This window comes from Paroedura picta, chromosome 3, assembly GCF_049243985.1.
Source record: "Paroedura picta isolate Pp20150507F chromosome 3, Ppicta_v3.0, whole genome shotgun sequence".
Lineage (NCBI taxonomy): Eukaryota > Metazoa > Chordata > Lepidosauria > Squamata > Gekkonidae > Paroedura > Paroedura picta.
This window is the reverse complement of record NC_135371.1, coordinates 74132096-74154802: the sequence shown is the minus strand read 5'-3', so window position 1 is coordinate 74154802 and position 22707 is coordinate 74132096. Positions and strand designations below refer to the sequence as shown.

General features: G+C 48.3%; 1 protein-coding gene across 7 annotated transcripts in view; it reads left to right on the top strand.

The window, feature by feature from the left end:
• CYFIP2 (cytoplasmic FMR1 interacting protein 2) overlaps positions 1-22707 on the top strand; it is a 167728-nt gene that overhangs the window by 9814 nt on the left and 135207 nt on the right. For all 7 annotated transcript variants that reach the window (XR_013229167.1, XM_077326425.1, XM_077326426.1 and 4 more), the window contains 3 exons: positions 12310-12450; positions 18908-18997; positions 19143-19220. Coding sequence is in view for 6 of the 7 variants with exons in the window: in XM_077326425.1 (XP_077182540.1) it covers positions 12334-12450; positions 18908-18997; positions 19143-19220 (285 nt within the window). In the remaining variant the exon portion in view is untranslated. The remainder of the gene's footprint in view (positions 1-12309; positions 12451-18907; positions 18998-19142; positions 19221-22707) is intronic.

Below are 22707 nucleotides of genomic sequence, written 5' to 3'. Positions count from 1 at the left end.
GGTTGTGGTGGCGTGGTGGCAAATGAGGGCATGGGTGTGGAGATATGGGTGTCAAGAACCTGTGGTGCGGAATGTTCGTTGAGTGTGGGAGAGGACTGACCTTTGGGAATTTTGGCATAGTCCTTACAGATGAGCTTTCAACAATCATGGTTTCAGATATGTGAAGGGAAAATCAGACTGGAGAATCTTCTTAGGGGAAGATTACATGGCAACCAATTCCCCCCAGTTCTGCGTCATTTCCCTTTTTGTGTGAATTAGGCCACATTCACCGAAATGCCCCTCTGCCCTAATATACATAGGGTAGTCACAGTATACAGGTGTCCACCCTGTTCCTTCTGTCTCCCATGTTTTCATTGTTGGTAAAATGTTATGTGCCTACATGCTTCTTTCATGGTTGCTCCTTAGAAGAACGGATTTTTGTACCCTATTGCTTACTACCCAAAGGAGTCTCAAAGTGGTTTACAAACACCTTTTCCATTCGTCTCTCCACAATAGTCAACCTGTGAGGTATGTGGGGTTGTGAGAGAACTGGGAATGGGCCGCAGTGACCCAGCAGGCCTCAGGTGTCTCAAAGCATTTTCCAATCGTCTTCCCTTTCTCTCCCCATAGCAGACTCCACATGAGGGAGGTGGGGTAGCGAGCCTCACAGGGAAGCTGGCAACCCTAAGGGGAAGACTCTCTGTACACAGCAGTCTTGACCTTAGTAAGGTTTTTTATACTGTTTTTTTAATTTGCCAGACTAAGGCTATTTGCCAGGCCAATGTCATTACAGTTACTATGTGTCTCCAGACATTCACTTGTTCTCTATTTACAGTTTCAGGCTGTAAATATTTATTTAGATCTTCCTGCACTTTCCAGACTCACAGGACTGATGCTGGTCTGCCTGTCTGCGCCCCAGAATACAAACAGTTGCTGGTAAGGGCTGGCCATAGCCCATAGCCCAGGAGGGACACACCAGCACCACTTCCTACCAACTGCAGGCAAAAATGTCTCCTTTGAAGGCTGGACTCTGAGGCATTGTATGATTTTGAATTCCCACCTTCAAACCTCCAGGAATATTTCCAACCCAGGGGTAGCCAACCTACAGGTGTGGCCTGGAGAGCTCCTGGAATTACAGCTCACCTGCAGAGTATAAAGATCAGCTCCCCAGGCAGAAAAGGCTACTTTGGACAGGGTTGTGGTAGAGAAGAAACATTTAAGGCTTCCCACACAGGTTGTTGTTGAATTGAAAGACTTGAGGCTTACTGCACAGGGTTGTTTTGCAGATGAAACAGGAGACAAAAGAGCCAGTTTCCTCTGCAGAATAACGCTGTTTAGTGGCCTCAAAACTGCAGACAGTTGCAAAGAAGAAATACATATGGCTTGGCTGTGTCTAACCCCCGGCCAGAGCAGTATTTTAAGTGAGAAGGGGCTTTTCTGTGGCCTCCCTGTCAGCCAACTGTTTGGCAGAAGGGGAAAGTTCCCCAGCCTCAAAAGGAATGCCCTCAAGCTTCCCTGTGTTGCTCTTGGAAGGAAAATGCCTCCCTCCACTCAGTCAGGACCTATCAGAGGCTCCTTCGCAGCAGGCCTGAAGGGGCAGGGGAGCACTCTCCAGCCTCCTGCCAGCTCTGTCAGGGTTCTGAGGCAATTCACAGTTGGACATGACAGTTAGGACAGCCTTGGGGCGAAAAGGGCTGACACAGCCTGTCCAAGCCTCTGTTCTCATCCCCCTTGGAAGCCCTACTGACCTCCTCTCCCTGCGGTGGTCAGGAGCAGACTGGCAGCCAGACTGGGCTGGGTGAATGGAATTTTGGTCTGTCCTGGTGAGGGGCCAGTAGGAAGGCGCTTTGCGTGCCTCCCCATTGGCTACGTGGCCCTGGATGGACACTCGGAGGGCCCTATCAGGAGCCGCGGGCCCTCTGAGTTTTTATCCTGGACAGGGCCCGCCCTAACTCCTCCCTAGGTGACCTTACCCTTTTATTTAATGCCGCAAGAACAGTTAAAGATAGGTCTTTAGATATTTTTATTGCAGAGGAGTAAGGTGCAAAAGAGGGCATGGTAAATGTGGGGAAATCCACTAAGTGGATGGAAGCCTTGTTACTGTTGCACTAAATCAATATCAGCTGCAATTGGGAAAGTGCAGGAAATAATTCCTTTGTGATCTTTTAACTATACAAAGTCATAATTTGGGCATTCTGGACAAGGAGAGAAGGGGTGACTTTCAAATAATTTTACTAATAATTAATTATCCTAGCAGATAATTACAGAACAGAATTTTATGTCACAGAACATATTCTCCCTTGCTGCCAATTTTCAACAATCACCGTTATTTGTAGATTTGTTGCCAATGAAAACAACCTGTATTTCTAACATACTACTTGGATTGGGTCCTCCCTCTAGTTCTTGCTAAGAAACACCCAGCAAAGCAATAACCCTCCAGTAAAATCAATTCTAAAACGGCAGCATAGTTGGAATATGGTAAGAATCAATTACGCATAAATATACTCAAGCATAAGCCAACTTGAATTTTAGCTGAGGCACCTAATGTTACCACAATATCAACAATAACAGCTAAGTGGGACCCTCACTTGAGTATAAGCCTAGGGGGGCTTTTTCAGCATAAAAGATCTGCTGAAAAAGTGGGCTTATACTCAAGTATATGCAGTATATATGATAATTCAAAGACCTTGAAAGTCCTTTTCTGTTAGTTCGGAACATTGTGAACAAAATTCAGTGTGACACAGGCTATAGTGTAGAGGGGGGATTGACCAAAATCTCTTCTGGAGGAACAAGTACTAGTCGAAATACATGAGATTCTGGATCCATCTCATAGATCTTATTGTGGATTTTTTTTCTTCCAATTACATTTTAGCTTGTATACAAAATAAGAATCAGGAAATTCTTACTAGATAACACTGTGAGAACCACAACACTGTGAGAACCACAGAATGAAATTATGTGAGAACATCTTTTTTGAACAGTGATAGCCAACCATTATGCCAATGTAGACATTTGCCCCCATTTAATCATGGAACCGATGTTCTGCTGATGCTTAAAGAGGTTCCTGCCCATTTATGAAAGCAGTTGCCTAGACCAGGGGTAGTCAACCTGTGGTCCTCCAGATGTCCATGGACTATAATTCCCATGAGCCCCTGCCAGCAAATGCTGGCAGGTTTTCATGGGAAATGTAGTCCATAGACATCTGGAGGACCACAGGTTGACTACCCCTGGCCTAGACCAATCAAATATATTCTCCAAATCCATCAAAAAACAAGCATTTTTAGTCAACATAATATCTTCCTAGCATATCACTAATTTTACTGGGGAAGTTTCTGATTTAGGCTATTTTTGTGATGTCTGGAAATACTTAAAATGATCTTCTCTTGCTGGAGTGAGGAAAGGAAAGCATTGCATGGGAAAATATTTAAAATACACACACAAGATTGTTTGGAGGTACTGTTTTCTTTGCTTAAAAGTTTAATTGCAGACGATTTCCCATACAAAGATAAAGCCTTGTGCAAAAGTCTCATTTCTGAGTTTGCTAGCCTAATGTTCTAGAAATGTGCTGAGCATCTTTGTGGTATTGCAACAGTTGTATGACAGTGATGACAATGCAGGAAATGTTGCACCTATATGTAAACCACAACCAATGTTGTTTCATGCTGTTTTTTTCCATTTTGGAGGACTTGCTTCAGTGATCTCTGCCTAATACTAGTCTGGAAGGCACGGATGACCTGTGCTAGTTCACACCCCATGTTGACCTTTTGATCACTGACCCAGTGACCTCATTGCCTCAAAGCAGGCAAATTTGTGGGGAGGGGAATTGAAAAGTATGCAATGTTTATTTTATTATAGTCTATAAACATATTTTGTTACCTTACTGAGGAACTATAAAATGCTGTTCCCTGTGCTACCATAGCTCATTAATCTTAGTTTTTGCCAGCTGAGCACTAATAAGTAAATATTCAAAATCAAGTTAAACTCAATAATATTGAAAACTTTTTATTTTTGATAATATATAACAACCATATGCATAATAGCATGCTAATTCTGATCAAATTAGTAATATTATTTATTTATTTATTTATTTATTTATTTATTTATTTATTTATTTATTTATTTATTTATTTATTTATATGGATTTTTTATACCGCCCATTCTTTATGGCACTGGGCAGTTATTATTATTATAATTATTATTTAAATAATGTTGAAAATGTTCTATATATGTACAGCATACATATAAAATGTCGTCATTGTCATCATCATCTTCATCATCATCATCATTTGATTTGTTACTCGCCTATCCCCGGAGGCTCAAAACGAGTTACAGTAGATGAAAAACCCCAATAAAAGACCCCATACAATAAAATCACAAAAAACATAAACATAGTCAACACATTAAACCAAGATGCGGCAAAAACACATAAGCTTAACTTAATCCACCTCTGATACCCATCCTGGGGGGGGGGGGGAGGAAGATAAGGGTGTCAGTTGTTCTTCGATACTGCTGCTATAGCTGCTAGGGGGGGGCAGATCAATCTTGCAGCCCAGCCTCACCCAACAACCTGATGGAAGAGCTCCATTTTGCAGGTCCTGCGAATGCTGAAAGCTCCCGCAGGGTCCGCAGTTCCTCCGGGAGCTCATTCCACTAGGTCGGGGTCAGGACCAAAAAAGCCCTGGCTCTGGTCAAGACTAGGCACACTCCTCTGGGGCCAGGAACAACCAATAAATTAGTACCCACTGAGCATAACGCCCTGCGGGGGCATAGAACAACAGGCGGTCCCTCAAATATGCCGGGCCCAGACCACGTAAGGCCTTAAAGGTCAAAACCAATACCTTGAACCAAATCCGGAAAATAACCGGTAACCAGTGCAGCTGACTCAGCACAGGCTGGATATGGGCACTCCAAGATGTACCTGTGAGGACCCTAGCAGTTGCATTCTGCACCAGTTGAAGCTTTCGAATCAATCACAAGGGCAGACCAGTGTTGAGCGAGTTACAGAAATCTATTCTGGAGGTGACCGTCGCATGGATCACTGTGGCCAGGTGTTCAGATGACAGGTAGGGTGCTAGTAGCCGAGCTTGGTGCAGATGGAAAAAAGCCTGGCTGGCTACCTTCTTGACGTGAGCCTCGAGTGTTAAGGAGGCATCAATGGTCACCCTCCAATTTTTGGCTTGGGGCGTGATCTTAAGTTGCATCCCTTCCAGAGGGGGTAAACGTGCTTCCTCTCCTGATCCCCTACAGCCCAAACCCAGGACCTCAGTCTTGTCAGGGTTGAGTTTCAGCCAACTCTGCTCGAGCCATTCAGCTACTGCTTTCAAACATCTGGCAAATGGAGGGGAAATCCGGGTGGCCATCCATTAGGAGATAGAACTGGGTGTCATCAGTGTACTGATGGTAACCCAGCCCAAAACACCTTACCTGCTGGGCTAGAGGGTGCATAAAGATGTTGAATAACGTGGGGAAGAGTATTGAGCCCTGAGGGACCTCACAAGGGAGTCAATAAGGGCCCGTCAACTTCTCCCTAACTCCCACCCTCTGGGTCCAGTTCTGGAGGAAGGAGAATATCCAGCTAAGAGCTGTGCCCCTTATCCCCGTCCCAGTGAGGCAGTGTGCTAGTAGCTCGTGGTCGACCACGTCAAACATGGCCGACAGATGTAATAAGACGAGCACAGCAGAAGCGCGTTGATCCAGCTGGTGTCGCTGAATGTCTAAAATAAAAGTTTCCATATTATAGATCTTAAATTTGTGAAATCTTATATTAAAATCATTCTGAAAGAGAAAATAATTTATAACAGTCTAATGCTCCACAAAATTTCAGTTTACTCCATTGGCAAAACAAAATAAAAATTCCTCAAAATGTGGGGAAAAAATTCTTTGTGATTTTATATGCCTTTACTTCTAATTGTTCTGTAGAAATAATGAATTAAAAAGGCAGAAACAGTAGGTTTATGTAAACCTGCTCATATAAGCAGTAGAACCCATTACATATAGGCCAAAATTTAGTGGGTGAAACTTTTCTTGGGATGGAGATTAAGTAATAGAAAAGCCTAACCTGTCATATTGCTGCAAGGCTGGCATTTATTTTTATTTATTTATTGTTACATTTATTTTTCTCCCTACCTCAGGAGACTCTGGGCAAAGTACATCAAATTAAGTTTATATAAAATAGAATATACAGATAAAATTTAAATCATTAATTAAATAAAATTTAAAATTATTAATAGCAAAATTTTAATTGCATAGTTCTTCTGTTCACTGGAAAGGAGGTGGGAAGCTCATAATCTACCCTGGATGACATACATGGGGTGGGGGTGGGGGGTTGAGAGGGAGGCCAACACAGTTTGAATGTTGTTTTAGGCTTCAAAGGCCTGGTAAAACAGCCCCATTTCTCAATCCCTGCACAACTGTTCAAGGTCTCACAGGACTATGATCTTCTTTGGAAGTGCATGCCACCAAATCTAGGCCAGGGTTGAAACCCAGCTCTGCTTCCTAATGGACAGCCGGCCGGACTCCCCCCCTCCCCCCCGGAAACATTTGTCAGTTGTTTGGAAGCAGTGGTTGGCTGGCTCAGGCAGAGTCGCCTGAAACTCAACCCCTCCATGACGGAAGTCCTGTGACTGAGGAGGAGAGGGCGGGACCAGGAAGCACATCTCCCATGCCTGGATGGAGTGCAATTAACACCTGCACCAGTTGCCAGGAATTTGAGGGTGATGCCTCCCTTTCTATGGAGGCTCGGGTCACAAAAGTAACCCGGATGGCTTTTTTCCATCTCTGCCAAGCCCAGCTACTAGTGCCCTACCTGTCCTCGGAACACCTGGCCACTGTGATCCATGCAACGGTCACTTCTAGACTAGACTACTGTAACTTGCTCTACTCAGGCCTACCATTGACTCTGATCCAGAAGTTACAACTGGTACAAAATACGCCTGCAAGGGTCCTCACTCGGACACCTCGAAGGGCCTATATTCAGCCGGTCCTTTGTCATCAGCACTGGTTACCAGTCTGTTTCTGGATCAAGTTTAAGGTATTGGTATTAACCTTTAGGGCCATATGCGTCCTGGGTCCTGCCTACCTGCAGGACCACTTGGTTGCTTATGCCCCCTGCAGAGCCCTTCTCGCTGTGGGTATGAATTTATTGGTTGTCCCCGGGGAGCAGTGGTATATAAATCTATAAACGAGCGAACGAATGAATGAAAAGGCCCTGGCCCTAGTTGTGACCAATCTAATCTCCTTGGGGCCGGGGATCCTGAGCATGTTTTGCTCACTGAATCTTAAAGCTCCTTGGGGGACTTAAGGAAGAGGAGGTCCTGCAAGTATGATGGTGCCAGGCCCTTTAGGTCTTTAAAGGTTGTGTGTTGTGTGGGGGGCTGTGGAGGCGTAGTGCCAAATGAGGCCGTGGGTGTGGAGATATGGGTGTCAAGAACCTGTGGTTTGGAATGCTAATTGAGTGTGGGAGTGGACTGACCTTTGGGAATTGTGGCATAGTGGTTAAATATGAGCTTTCAAGAGCCATGTCTTCAGATATATGAAGGGAAAATCAGACTGGAGACTATTCTTAGGGGGAGATTACATGGCAACCAATTCCTCCCAGTTCTGTGGCCCTACTCCTTCTGTCTCAATTTTGTTACTGTTGATATAAAGTTATGTGTCCACATGCTTCTTTCACTGTTGCCCCTTAGAAGGTGGATTTTTGTACACTGCTGTTTACTACCAAAAGATATCACAAAGCTGTTACCAAACACATTTTCCCTTCATCTCCCCACAATAGACAACCTGTGAGGGATGTGGGGCTGTGAGAGCCCTGAGAGAATTGGGAATGGCTCTGAGTCACACAACAGGCCTCAGATGTCTGTAAGCAATTTAAAATTGCCTCCCCTTCCTCTCCCCTAACAGTCACCTGTGAGTGAAGTGGGGCTGAGAGCTCTGAGAGAACTGGAATGGTGCAAAGTCACCCAGCAGGCCTCAGTTGTCTCTAAGCAGTTTAACATCGCCTTTTCTTCCTCTCCCCATAACAGACATCCTATGAGAGAAGTGGGGCTGATAGCTCTGAGGGGGACCAAGCACTCATTGCCTCAGAGCCTACTCCCAAGCAGCAGAGGTTTTCTGGCAGCGGGGGCAGCAGCAGGCAGGCCCCTTCATCACCCACTCTCCAGACCAGTGCCCCTGACTCTGACCTATGTCTCTGGCAATGTCCAGTGGCCAAATGGTGGCTACTGGCCTTGCGGGCTTTGTGGGGGATGGGCCATATGATCGCCAGCCAATCAGGAGGGATATACCGGACGGACAGGGCCAAATGCACCGGATGGACACTGTACGGACAGGGCCCCGGACAGTCTCCTCCCAGGAGGCTGTTTCCGAAATATAAAAGGGAGTAAAAAATGTTAAAGATATACATTTATTCACAAATACTTTAATTCAGTGGTCCCCAACCTCCGGGCCTCAGTAAAATTGCTCGCCACCACCGCACCCATAGCCTCCAGTACTCCCGCACCTTGGCCGGCTCTCCCTGCCACTGCTCGCTAGTGCCCATCACATTCCTGAATGCAATGGGCTTTTTGCCTAGTATAAAATAATATAAGGAAGAAGATCAGGGACCATACAACCATGAAAACAATCTCTCCGCTGAATGAATATGGTTAAACCTCCCTCAGAGAACGTTAGAAGGGAAAGAGTTCAGCCGAGCAAGCATGAAAGCTTTCCTGTAGGAGTAAGCTTCAATAATGGTAAGGAGGGGAGGAGGGTAACTTTATATAACGGGATAATATTCCATACACGGGGAGAGCAAGATGGAAATGTAAATGACAGTAAGGATTGATATTCAATGTCCTCCAGTCTCTTTACTATGAACTTATATATACTTTTCTCCTCAAGATCCATCAAAAAGTGGAAGTCTAAGCCCAATGAGAGGAATTTGTTTGTTTGGGTAGTCAGCCTTCTTTCATTTTCAGCAGTGGAACAACTGATTGGTTTCAACCCTAATGATTACCTTTATTATGACCATTCTCAGTATAGTTTCACCCTTATATAGACTGAGAGAATACATGATGAAAAATGCTTTGTGGATTATAGTAACTGAGGTATTATATAGAAGCAAAGTACTAATAAATTACAAATTGGAGATTATGTCTCTCATTTTGCTTCTTTATGTCTTTTTTTTTTAGAGCAGACACATCATGTACTTGTTCTGGACATTGTTAGGATGTTGCCTTGTAATACCATTTGGTCATTTAAACACAGCCTTATATCGGTCTTGGCCCCGACCTGGTGGAATGAACTCCTGGAAGAGCTAAGAGCTCTGCAGGAGCTTTCACAGTTCTGGGTTTAGGCACATCCAGAGTTGGCAATAGCCAAGGGATAGCGTCTGGGTGGCAGGTTGACATGGACCTGCCAGGTTGTCGAGAGGCACTTAGCTGCACTGGATGAGTTCAAATCCCCTGGGCCGGATGAAATGCCCCAAAGAGTGCTTAAAGAACTTGCAGAACCCTTGTCCATCATCTTCGGGACCTCTTTAAGGACTGGAGATGTCCCGGAGGAAGAGAGCAAACATTATTCCGATCTTCAAAAAAAGGACGAAGGATGGCCCGGGAAACTACAGACCAGTGAGTCTGACCTCTGTTTTGGGGAAGATAATGGAGCAGATATTAAAGGGAATGATTTGCAAACATCTGGAGGACAATTTGGTGATCCAGGGAAGTCAGCATGGATTTGTCTCCAACAGGTCCTGTCAGATCAACCTGGTTTCCTTCTTTGACCAAGTAACAGGTTTGCGGGATCGTGGAAATTCGGTTGATGTCATTTACTTGGATTTTAGTAAAGCTTTTGATAAGGTTCCTCATGATGTTCTGATGGATAAATTGAAGGACTGCAGTCTGGATTTTCAGATAGTTAGGTGGATAGGGAATTGGTTAGAGAATCACACTCAAAGAGTTGTTGTCAATGGTGTTTCATCAGACTTTAGGAAGGTGAGTAGCAGGGTGCCTCAGGGCTCGGGGCTTGGTCCGGTACTTTTAAACATATTTATTAATTATCTAGATGAGGGTGTGGAGGGACTGCTCATTAAGTTTGCAGATGACACCAAATTGGGAGGACTGGCAAATACTTGAGAAGATAGAGACATAGTTCAATGAGATCTGAACATAATGGAAAACGAGGATGATCTGGGGCCAGTGGACCAAGCCCTATGAAGATACTTTGAGGGACTTGGGAATGTTCAGCCTGGAGAAAAGGAGGTTGAGAGGGGACATGATAGCCCTCTTTAAGTATTTGAAAGGATGTCACTTAGAGGAGGGCAGGATGCTGTTTCTGTTGGCTGCAGAGGAAAGGACGCGCAGTAATGGGTTTAAACCAGTGGTCCCCAACCTTTCCGAGGCTGGGGACCGGCAGGGCATCGGGCCGCGCCCCCGCGGACCGCGCCCGTGCGGGCCACGCCCACTGATCGGGCCGCGCCCGCGGGCCGCGCCCGCGGAGCGGGCCGCACCCGAGCCGCGCCCGCGAGCCGCGCCCGGGCCGCGCCCACGGATCGGGCCGCGCCCACGGGCCGCGCCCGCGGATCGGGCCGAGCGGGCGTGGCCCGCACAGGCGCGGCCCGACCCTGATTCCCTCTCCCCGCCTCCCGCAGTAAGAAGCTTCCCGGGCCGCAAGCTTGCGGCCTGGGAAGTTTTTTACTGCGGGGGCGGGGCGGGGAGAGGGAGCCGCGGCCCGGTGCCATGGCCTTTGCGGCCCGGCACCGGGCCGCGGCCCGCAGGTTGGGGACCACTGGTTTAAACTACAAGTACAACGATATAGGCTAGATATCAGGGGAAAATTTTTCACAGTCAGAGTTGTTCAGCAGTGGAATAGTCTACCTAAGGAGGTGGTGAGCTTCCCCACACTGCCAGTCCTCAAACAAAGGTTGGATACACACTTTTCTTTGATGCTTTAGTATGCTTTGGGCTGATCCTGCGCTGAGCAGGGGGTTGGCCTGTGTGGCCCCTTCCAACTCTATGATTCTATGGTTCTATGACCTGTAAAATGGAGCTCTTCTGCCAGGTCTTTGGTTGAGGCCAGGGCATGAGAGATCATGGGGACTACTCCTCAACCAAGAACTATTGGCATCCTTGGGGTCATGAGGTGCTGATTTGATTTTTTGGTTTTTATGCTTTTATGTATTGGGGTTTTATTCTTGTTGTAACCTGCCGTGAGTAAATTCTGAAAGCAGTGGGTAAGAAATTTAATTACTACTACTGCTACTGCTACTACTACTCATACTCATATTGTACATACTTGGAAATAAGCCCTGCTGATGTCAGTTGGGTTGATTCTCAATGAGCTGTACATCTGACTACAGCTGTAGACTATAGAACTGTGGTCCCCAACCCCCCGTCGGGGACCGGGACCGATCCGTGGATCAGTTGGTACCAGGCTGTGGCTCCTCCTCATCCTCCTCCCCGGGTGCTACCTCGGGGGCTTCCCTGCCGCTCTGCTGCTGGCTCATGTTTGGTTGGGGACCACTGCTATAGAATAATTAAAACGAGGCTTCCATTTGGTGGCTGTGTTCACCTGGAAACTGAACCTTGCCCTTGTCAAACAGCTTTGCAACTGCACATTAGCTCTGCTGGTGGTATTTCCATCTTTGCTGTGTCTCTAATTTTGCATCCATGCTATTGGTGAAATTTAACCCAGGGTATGCTCAAGACAGTTAGTTAAATGATGCAGTATGTGGGAAACTCCCATAAGGGAGTATGAAAATGTGTATGCACAAAATAGCATTTATATCACAGACTTAAATGAACCCTAAATGGACTGGCTGGCTTTATTATTTTCCTGTTTTAAGTATTGGTTACCAAACAGTGCACAGCAACAACAGATCTTTGTGGGGTGGGGGCTTGGGCTGCCAGCAGGTTGTGTGAGAATGCACATGTATGAACTACTGCCAATGAACTGTTGTACTGTACTGTTCAAATATATGCGATTGAACAAGCTAGACTTTCTCATAAACAGCTGAAGTGATTGAAAAAACAGTCAGTTTCCTGTTCACCAGTGGGAAGTAGAGTAGAACTGACAGGTGTTGTAGTATCCATAGTTAAACCATACTTACTTAGGTCAGATTGGTTTTAATGGCAAGTTAAGCAAACATTGCTGATCTGTTTTCTCATTTGCCACTCCTCAACCAAGAACTATAAGCATCCTTGGGGACTGAGGTCATGAAGTGCTGATGGAGGGGGGATATGGGAGATGTAGGGGGGGGGGGGTTCAGTCAAATTGATTCAGTCAAAATGATTCAGTTAGAAACCCAAAATTTCTTGGTTTCATTCTCTCCCATAATTTGGCTTTCTTTTGGTTTAGTGGTAAGACTTAAAGCATAGAACCATGACGACTCATGTCACGCTGGAGGATGCACTGTCCAATGTGGATCTGCTGGAGGAGCTTCCATTGCCTGACCAGCAGCCATGCATCGAGCCACCTCCTTCATCTATCATGTACCAGGTAAGCAGCAGTCCCTCAAATATCAGGGCCCAGAGGAGACTGTGTAACAGACAGAAAGCTGCCCTACCCCTGAGGGGGAAAACAGACATTCTGATGAACATATGGAAATGCTGCTCCAATCACCTTTCAGAAGGTGGGGTGCATTGTTGGAGGGAAGCACAGCAGAAAATAGTTCAGTTCTGCCTGAGGGAGAGGGTAGTGATACTCAGGACTGGCTCAGCTAGTGATAGCTCTAGTCTGCCTGGTAGCGTGGCAAGTAATTTTCTGGGTAAGGTAGTAGAGCGGGCCACGGCGAACCAACTCCTAGTATTCTTGGAAGAAACTTTGGCCCTTGATCCATACCAGTCTGGCTTCTATCCTGGCCATGGGGTGGAGACTGTGCTGGTCACCCTGACGGATGATATCCGATGCCAGCTGAATTGGGGCGGTTCCGCCATTCTCGTGCTTTAAAATCTGTGGGGCGCATTTGATGTGGTTGATCACAAGCTATTGGTACACCGCCTTGCTGGGGCCAGAATAAGAGGGACTGCACTTTGATGGCTAGTCTCCTTTCTCTGGACCTAGATGCAGAGGGTTGCTGTAGGGGAGGAACTGTCGGGTCCTAGTGAGCGGCCTTGTGGAGTTCCGCAGGGGGCGATATTCTCCCCTACACTTTTTAACATCTACTTGTGCCCTCTAACCCAGCTGGTCTGGGGCTATGAGCTGGGATGGCACCAATATGTGGATGACACCTAGCTCTACTTCCTAATGGCCAGACTCTCCCCCCCCCCCCCCGGATATATTTGCCAGTTGTTTGGAAGCCATGGCTCCTGAAACTCAACCCCTCCAAGACGGAGGTTCTGTGGCTAGGAAGAAGAGGGCAGGATCAGGAAGCACGTCTCCCATGCTTGGACGGTGTGCAATTACCTGCACCTGTTGCCAGGAATTTCAGTGTGCCCTTTGATGCCTCCCTTTCTATGGAGGCTCAGGTCACTAACATAGCCCGGATGGCATTTTCCCATCTTTGCCAAGCACACTACGTGTCCTCAGATCGCTTGGCACACTACCTGTCCTCAGATCAATAGTAGCACACTACCTGTCCTCGGATTACTTGGCCACAGTGATCCATGCAATGATTACTTCCACACTAGACTACTGTAACTCGCTCTATGCGGGCCTGCCCTTGATTCTGATCCGTAAGTTACAGCTGGTACAAAATGCGTCTTTGAGGATCCTCAATAGGACACCTTGAAGGGCCCATATTCAGCTGGTGCTCCGCCATCTGCACTGGTTACCAGTCTGTTTCCGGGTCAAGTTCAAGGTTTTGGTATTAACCTTTAAGACCATACGCAGCTTGGATCCTACTTACCTGTGGGACCACCTAGTTGCTTATGCCCCCCAGAGGGCCCTCCGCTCTGTGCATAGGAATTTACTGGCTGTCCTGGGCCCCCGGGATGTTCACTTGGCCTCAACCTGGGCCAGGGCCTTTTTGGTCCAGGCCCCAACCTGGTGGAACGAGCTCCCGAAGAGTTGAGGGCCCTTCCGGAATTGTGAGCTTTCTGCAGGGCCTGCAAGATGGCGCTCTTCCACCAGGCATTTGGTTGAGACCAGGGCAGACCCCGGGTGTTTCCATCGGGGACCACTTCCCAAAGTCTATTAAAGTTTATGAGATCTGCACCTACTCACTCTGAGTGTAAAAGACACGGCCTCCATCTGAACAAGGTGGGATGGGATACGTTTTTGTCCACTTGCTGTCTACTGTAAATTGGGGTTTTACAGGGGGTTTATTGTATTTTAATGTTTTATTCTGTGAACCGCCGAGGGTTCCTAGGAAATGCAAATCGAAATAATAAATAAATAAACTCTACCTCTGGGAGTGAAGAGAGTACCTTATTGTTAGGCCTTTTTCTGGTAACAGCATGTAGTGTGACTCTTGGAAAAGGACAGAATACATGTATGTGAGAGGATATAACCTGGTCAGTAAAAGCCTGTTTGTAACAGAAAGCTCTGAAAAAATTTAATCCACACTTGGAAGCTGTAACTATCTTAAATGTATGTGCCTCTGCCTAGTTTCTTCTCTGATTATCTGGAAACTTGTGCTGTTGTAAATAAATAAATTAATGACTCTCATAAGGTATGTGGAACACATACCTGCCAAGGGCTCCATGGTCCCACCTCTCTCTCTCTCTCTCAGACATACACATACATAAGCTCCTTCCCCCCATTTCCCCCTGCCCTTGCCCTCCTTACCCCTAGCTTGACTGGCTCCCTCCCCATTCCCCTTTCTCAGACACACACAAATTCCTTCTCCCCATTCATCCCCTACCCTCACCACCTTTACCTCTAGTTTACCTGACCTCCTTCCTGGTCCCTTCCCTATACAACTCTAGCCTCAGTGATCTCTATCTTCTACCTGTTTGCCACAAAGCTTATGTCATGGCAATTGCTACCCTGAGAACTTCTGGTAACTAAGAGGAGGATTAGTAGTTTAAAACAAACTTGATCCCCTCCACCCAAATAATAGGATGCTGTCTGGGTCCCCTCAATGGCAGGAAAGGCCTGTCATAGATTGCACAATTCTTTTTTGCAGTTTGAGGACAATAAAATATTTAATTGATTCATTGATCTGATTTGTTTCCCACCGCTATCAGGGAACCGTCTCTCAGTGGGTTACAATCATAGAGCATAAACCTCACAATCATAAAAACATAGACTCCCCCAATTAAAAAAACCCACAATTACTAAGAACCAGACAGCAGCATAAAACTCTCATCCTCCCTCCACCATCCCTTCCACACCCAGTGCCTCAAGGGTGATCTTGGGAGAAGATGCAGGTCAGCAAGCTAGAACTGAAGAGCAAAGGCTAGCAAGAAGCAAGTAGAAGATATAGATTATTGGAGTATTAAGGAATACTTTGTGACATGACTGGCTGAGGAACGGTGAACCATAAATGTAAATATAAATAAAATAAATAAATGCATTGAATGAATGTATTTAATTTGTTGAACCATTATGAAAGTGGCATTTAAAAATGGTGAAGAAAATTGGGAAGAAAGGAAATATTTTGCTTTCATTGAACTTATAAAGTGTCATAAACTTTTTACCTGTGTTAACACCTGCTATGCAAAGTATTAGAACCTCTTGTGGCGCAGAGTGGTAAGGCAGCCGACATGCAGTCTGAAGCTCTGCCGATGAGGTTGGGAGTTCGATCCCAGCAGCCGGCTCAAGGTTGACTCAGCCTTCCATCCTTCCGAGGTCGGTAAAATGAGTACCCAGCTTGCTGGGAGGTAAACGGTAATGACTGGGGAAGGCACCGGCAAACCACCCCGTATTGAGTCTGCCATGAAAACGCTAGAGGGTGTCACCCCAAGGGTCAGACATGACCCAGTGCTTGCACAGGGGATACCTTTACCTTTATGCAAAGTATTGTGTTATGCAATAAAAAAATATTCTGTGTGACTTGGCTTTATGTTCCATATAAGACCATGTATTAGAACCAGGTGTTTTGTTTCGTACGCTATCTACATATTTATAACAGAGCAAGAAGCTGAAAATAAGGATGACGAAAAAAGGTAGCAGGAAATCATCCCTATATCGTATATTCTTTCTGATGATTTGTCTAACTAGACAGTGCCAAATAATTGGGTTGGAGTGGAGCTTACACAATTGGTAGTCACCAGCTGGACCGGGGCGGGTCAGCGCTACTTATATTATTAGATCTCTCAGAAGCGTTTAACAGAGTAGATCATGAGCTTTTAGCTTACCGCCTCACTGGATCAGAGACACTGCCCTTCAGTGGCTGATCTCCTTTCTCCAGAATTGCGGACCGAGGGTAGCATTAGGAGAGAGTTCATCAAGCCGTCACCAACTGGCTTGCGGATTTCCCCAGGGGGCAATTCTTTCTCCAACCCTATTTAACATCTTTATGCTCCCTCTTGACCAACTGGTGTGGAGGTTTGGGCTGGGTTGTCACCAATATGCTGATGACACCCAGCTCTTCCTCCTAATGGATGGCCACTCTGACTCTCCCCCAGAAACAGTAGCCAGCTGCCAGGAAGCGGTGACGGGGTGGCTCAAGCAGAGTCGTCTGAAGCTCAACCCTTCAAAGATGGAGGTCCTGTGACTGGGCAGGAAAGGCCCAAGCGAGGAAGCGTGCCTACCCAATCTGGATGGAGTTCAGCTAATAGTGGCCCGCCAGGAACTTGGGAGTGATACTTGATGCCTCCCTCTCAATGGAAGCTCAGATCACGACGGTAGCATGTCTGGCATTTGACCACCTTCGCCAAGCCAAACTACTAGCACCCTACTTGGCCCCGGAACACCTAGCCACAGTGATCCACGGGACAGTCACCTCTAGGCTGGACTTCTGTAACTCGCTCTATGCTGGTCTACCCTTATCCTTGATCCGGAAACTGCAATTGGTCCAGAACGCGGCTGCCAGGGTCCTCACAGCAACACCTCAGAGGATCGACATCCAGCCCATCCTCCAGCAGATGTGGTGGCTCCTGGTTGAATTCCGGATCAGGCTTAAGGCTTAAGGTGGGCCCAGTATACCTGAGGGACCGCCTCTCCGCCTACACTCCTCAAAGAGCCTTGCACTCAACTACCTCCAACCTCTCGGTGGTCCTGGCCCAAGGAAGCCCGCTTGACCTCAACCAGGGCCAGAGCTTTCTCCATTCTGGCCCCCGCCTGGTGGAATGAGCTCCCTGAGGAGATCAGGGCCCTGACAGAACCTAAACAGTTCCACAGGGCCTGCAAAAGGGAGCTCCTCCGCCTGGCATTTGGTTGAGGTCGACCCAAACCATCGCTTCCCATTGGCCCCCATGCCCCCTCCCCTACTACTACGACTGCCAGTAATCTGCCTAACCCACTGGGTCCCAGTAAGAGTTGAGCTGGGGCTCTCTTGCAGCTCCATCACTCTCTAATGTTATTGTTGTGATCATGTTAAGGTTATCTTTAACCCTCCCCCCACTCCAGAGGAGCGGGAGGAATAAAGGAGTAAGGGCAAGTGGGGAGGAGTTAGGGCGGGCCCTGTCCGGGATAAAAACTCAGAGGGCCCAATCAGGAGCCGCGAAGCGGCTCCTGATTGGGCCCTCCGAGTGTCACTCGAGGGCCAAGCAGCCAATGGGGAGCCGCGCAAAGCGCGGCACCCCATTGGCTGCTTGGCCCAGCCTCGCCTGGGCCGGCCGGGGAGTTGCCGCTCAGAGGAAGAAGCCTTCCCCAGCGGTAAGTCCTCCGGCCGGCTTCCCCTCGCCCAGGGAGCCTTCTGCCGGGCCCTGGGGCAGGCTCGCCTGCCCTTGGGCCCGCCAGAAGGCCACAAAGCCCACTCCCGAAGTCCCGAGCCTTCTGCCAGGGCCTGGAGCAGCCGAGCCTGCTCCTAGGCCTGGCAGTAGGCCGTGGAGCCCACCGCTCCCGTCCCGAGCCTTCTGCCAGGCCCTGGAGCAGCCGAGCCTGCTCCTAGGCCTGGCAGTAGGCCGCGGAGCCCACTGCTCCAGTCCCGAGCCTTCTGCCAGGCCCTGGAGCAGCCGAGCCTGCTCCTAGGCCTGGCAGTAGGCCGCGGAGCCCACCGCCCCCGTCCAGAGCCTTCTGCCAGGCCTTGGAGCAGCCGAGACTGCTCCTAGGCCTGGCAGTAGGCCGCGGAGCCTGCCACCGCCTTCCTGAGCCTTCTGCCGGGCCCTAGAGCAGCCGAGCCTGCCCCTGGTCCCAGCAAAAGGTCCCAAGGCCACCTACCTTCCTCTGTTCCTCCCTTCCTCCCAGCATTCCCTTTGCCCTTTCCTTCCCTTCCTCCCAGCATTCCTTTTGCCCTTTCCTTCCCTTCCTCCCAGCATTCACTTTGTTTTTCCCTTTCTCCCTTCCTCTCTTCCATCTGCCTCTTTCTGGCTACCTGTTTCTCTCCCTCTTCTTCTGTCTCTATCTTCCTCCCTTTCTTTCTGTCTTTCTGTCTCTCTCCTTTTCCTCCTTCCTTCGCCCCATCCCTCCACCCACCCATCATGCTAGGGCCCGCTGTATTTTGCCCACAGCGGGCTTAATATCTAGTTGTTGTTATAATGTTATTACTGTTATCACTTGTTACCATATGTTATCTGTATCTTTTTCTTGTTTCTTGTAAACCGCTCTGTGCCTTTGGGGAGGGCGGTATATAAATATAATAAATAACTAGATTAAATAAATAAATAGTATTCCAATGCTTAATATAAATTTCAGTATTTTATTTTAATATGTTTTTTCTACCCTTAATCCTATGGGGAAAATTTTGACAGAAGGTGAGCATAGAAGAAAGCAGTGGAACTTTCCTCTAAAAGGTTTCTATTCTGAGATGTGCAATGATAATAAGCAGTGATCTTCCATTTATGACATATTGAATGTAAATATTCTAGTTATCAAATAACAACTGGGGTTACCATGTATATAATATCTGTGAAGTTGTTCACATTTTAACGGTAACACATTTTAACCTTTGCCTCTTGCTTGCTCCCAGGCTAACTTTGATACCAACTTTGAAGACAGAAATGCCTTTGTGACTGGCATTGCCAGGTATATTGAACAAGCCACAGTACACTCAAGCATGGTAAGTGTGGTAGGAGATAGGCAGCCATCTTCACTGGAGGGGACTCCAGGGTAGGATTTATTAAGTTATAACTGAATGGTATAGCTTACTTTTCTCTGACAACCAGTACTGCCATTTTGCCATAATGTGTGTTTCTGTGTTACAGAATGAAATGCTGGAGGAAGGACATGAATATGCAGTGATGCTTTATACCTGGAGAAGCTGTTCTAGAGCCATTCCTCAGGTAAAGTCTACCCAGCTCGCTTGAGTAGAAAATGCCACCTGGTAAATCAGGAAGATCGTTCAATCAGCGTCATGAAGCAATGATGATTATATTAGTACTAGTTTCAAAGCCCCTTTATAAAAAGGGGCTTTGAAAGAGGAGAAGGGGGAAGAGTAAGGGACACGGTCCCACCCACCCCCTCTCCTAGAGCCTCCCCCCGAAAAGCGGCGCCGCAGTCCTCCCTCCGAAGGCGAGTGAGAACGCGAGGTACACTCACCGGCTTCGCGTTGTTCCTGGCCGTTAAAGGCGCGGGCGTGGCCGAGGAGGCCGGGCAGCATGTTGGAGACACGGGCTAGAGAGGCGTGTGCTGGCCAGCCCCCTCCCCGAGGCTTCTCAGCGGCTGTTGGCTGGCTCAGGGAACGTAGCTGCTGCTGCTGCTGGGGCTGGTGGGTCCGGCTGCGGGAAGGCAGCTCAGACCCCGTCGCTGAGGTCCGCTCGTCGCGCCGTGGGAGGAGGCGAAGGACCATGGGCGAGGAGACGCAGGCCCGGAGAGGCGGCGGCCGGGCAGCCCCTTCCCCGACGCCTCTCTGCTGGTTTTCCTTGGGGGACGCCGCTGCTGCGGCAGGCTCCCTCGGGCAGCGGTCTGACGCAGCGAGAGGCGCTTCGCGCCTCTCGCTGCGTCAGTCCGCCAGGGAGGGAACCCCCGGCAGCCGCGCTTCGCGCGACTGCCGGGGGTTCCCTGGGGCGGCAGCCTGACGCGGTGAGAGGCGCTTCGCGCCTCTCGCCGCGTCAGGCCGGGAGCAACTGTGAGCCGCGCTGCGCGCGGCTCGCAGTTGCTCAGGCTGGGAATCGGAGGGACAAATCGGCAGGCGCAAAGCGCCTGCCGACTGGTCCCTCTGATTGTCTGTCGTGAGGAAGGGTCCAACCCGGACCCTTCCTCATCACGGACAAAGCCCACCTCAAGGGGGCTTAACGAATTATTTAGTCCGTGGCGCCCGTGGCGCCACGGGCTGTTTAAAGATTAGTATTTGGAAAAATGAACAACATGGAGAATGAATAATCAAATTTCAGATCTTATATACATTAATTAATATTATAACAAAGGACTGAATAAGCAGGTCGATACCATTTTGAGACATTTCTACAATTGAAAAGGATTCATTTATAGTTCAAATATAACATTAAGTATAATTGATGAAGACATAAAAATTGGATAATACCTAGGAGTCCATTCTGATTTTGATCTGAACATTTTTGGGACATTGTCCTTTATTGAAATAAATAGTTGTGCTTGCCATTGCCAGCTTGAGACTTATTTCTTCTGCTTGCTTCATGGCTTCACTGGTGGAGGGTTCTGTTGGCAGTCCTGTGTAAACGGACCCCCCAAAAGACCCCAGCTGAGCCACCCCTTAGCTGTTTTTTGTTTCTTTGCTGTTCCTTTCTCTCCCCCCCCCCCCCGTATATTTCATTTCAGGTCTATTGGACCAGAAATAAGTTGGGATTTTCAAAAAATCCTGGATCCATATACATTCTTGGTATTAGAATCCAGAGTTTTTCAGGAAACCCAAAATTCATTTTCCGTCTTGTCGTGCAGTCCCACATTAGGACTGCGCACGCGCAGGCCTGCCGCTCGGAACTTCCCTAGCTAAAAGTCTCCAAAGAGGGCGCTCCACACCGCTACCACTCATGCGCCGGGTTTCCCACTCACCGATCACGAGGACATGGGGCGGAGCGCCCACCCTCCTCAGTTCTCTTTTTGCCGCCGCAATTAGTGGACGTCCTTTGCTAGTCTCCTCATCTTTTTTCTTACTGCATTAGTCGATTACTTCAGAATGGCTTCTAAGGCTATTTTTAAGAAGTGCAGCCAGTGTGCTGTGAAGATGCCAGTGACGGACGAGCATGACCGTTGCCTTATTTGCCTGGGTGAGGGCCACTCCGTACCTTCGTGTACAATTTGTCAAAAGTTTACACCAAAGGCCCGCTCTGACAGAGCTGCGAGGCTCAAGGCAGCGCTTTGGGAGAGGGCCCTTTCAGCAGACCCTCCTGTACGAACTCAGTCTGAGCCGACTCCATCTAGGGCACTATCGAAGGCCCCATCCGTCCTTGGATCAAGGCCTTCGTCCGTTCGTTCTGCCATGGAGCCATCAAGAGGCTCCCCGAAACCTCCTAAGAGACCCCCAGTGGCGTCTGAGGTTCCTAACATAGCTTCGGCACTGGTTTTACCGTCATTGGAACGGGGCGCTTCAGCCGACCCCCCTGTCAAGAAGGCGAAAAGTCCAAGCATAAGGACAAGCCTTCGGTTCCGAAACACAGATCCATGGGTTCCAATCGTCGATCCTCCACATCTCCATTGTGAAAGCCTTTAACGCAATCCTATTCCTTGGATGTGCAGGACGATGGATCCTCGGTAGCGTTGCCTCGATCAGTTTCTACTCCCCTGGCACAGTGGAGACGGTTGACCCAGGTCCCTGTGGAGCATTCGCCAGTTTATGTCGGCCAATGGGACCGGCCTATGGCCGAGGAGGAGGATCCCACTTTGGATTTCCCTGATAGTGCTTCGGCCATGATGTCGGCTGTTCCGTCGGGTTCGCTTGGGCTCCAGTCTGTCCCGATTCCCACCAGCCCAGAATCCGTGTCGGATCCGTCCCCCGATGAAGCATTAGCAGACCCTACCTCAGCTTCGCCTACTGACTACAGAATGTATGGAGAGCAGCTCCTAAGAATGGCTAAGGTCCTTGAACTGGACGTTTCAACGTTGGATGCAAGGCCCAAGGACAAGATCCTGAGCAGACTCTATTCCAACACCCCGTCGAACATTGCCCTTCCCATTATCCAGGGCTTCGAGGATCTGATGGTCCCTATCTGGGACAAACCTGCCTTGGTACAACCGGCACCGAAGAAAAGTGAATCCTTGTACAGGGTTAAGCCCGATTCTTCGAAATATCTTTCCATCCATCCGTCTGCCACGTCGTCCATTATAGACGATATGCAGTTGAAACGCAAACCTGGCCAACATTCCTCTCCGGTATATAGGGAGAGCAGGCACTTGGATACTTAGGGACGGAAGGTCTACTCCTCCTCGGCGCTCAGTTTTTGTATAGCCAATTACCAGGCCATCATCAGCTATGCTTGTGGGAGAGTTTCTCGAAATATATCGAGCTGATTCCCAAGGAACAACGAAGCCTTGCCCGCATGATCCAGGCAGAGGCGATTAAGACTTCCAAACAGGGTACCAATTCAGGCAAACACGCGGCAGATATCGCGGCCCGATCCATGGCCTCCGCTATTGTCCTTCGTCACCATTCTTGGCTCCGAAATACATCCCTTCCTCTCGAAACCAGAATCAAGGTTGAAGATATGCCTTTCGAGAAGTCCTCGCTGTTTGCTAAGACAACGGATGATTTCTTATTCTCCTTGAAGAAGACCCGGCAGTCAGCGAGATATTTGAATTCTTTTCCTCCTCCACCTTCTCAAAATTATTATCAGCAGCGCTTCCAGCGTCAGGCCT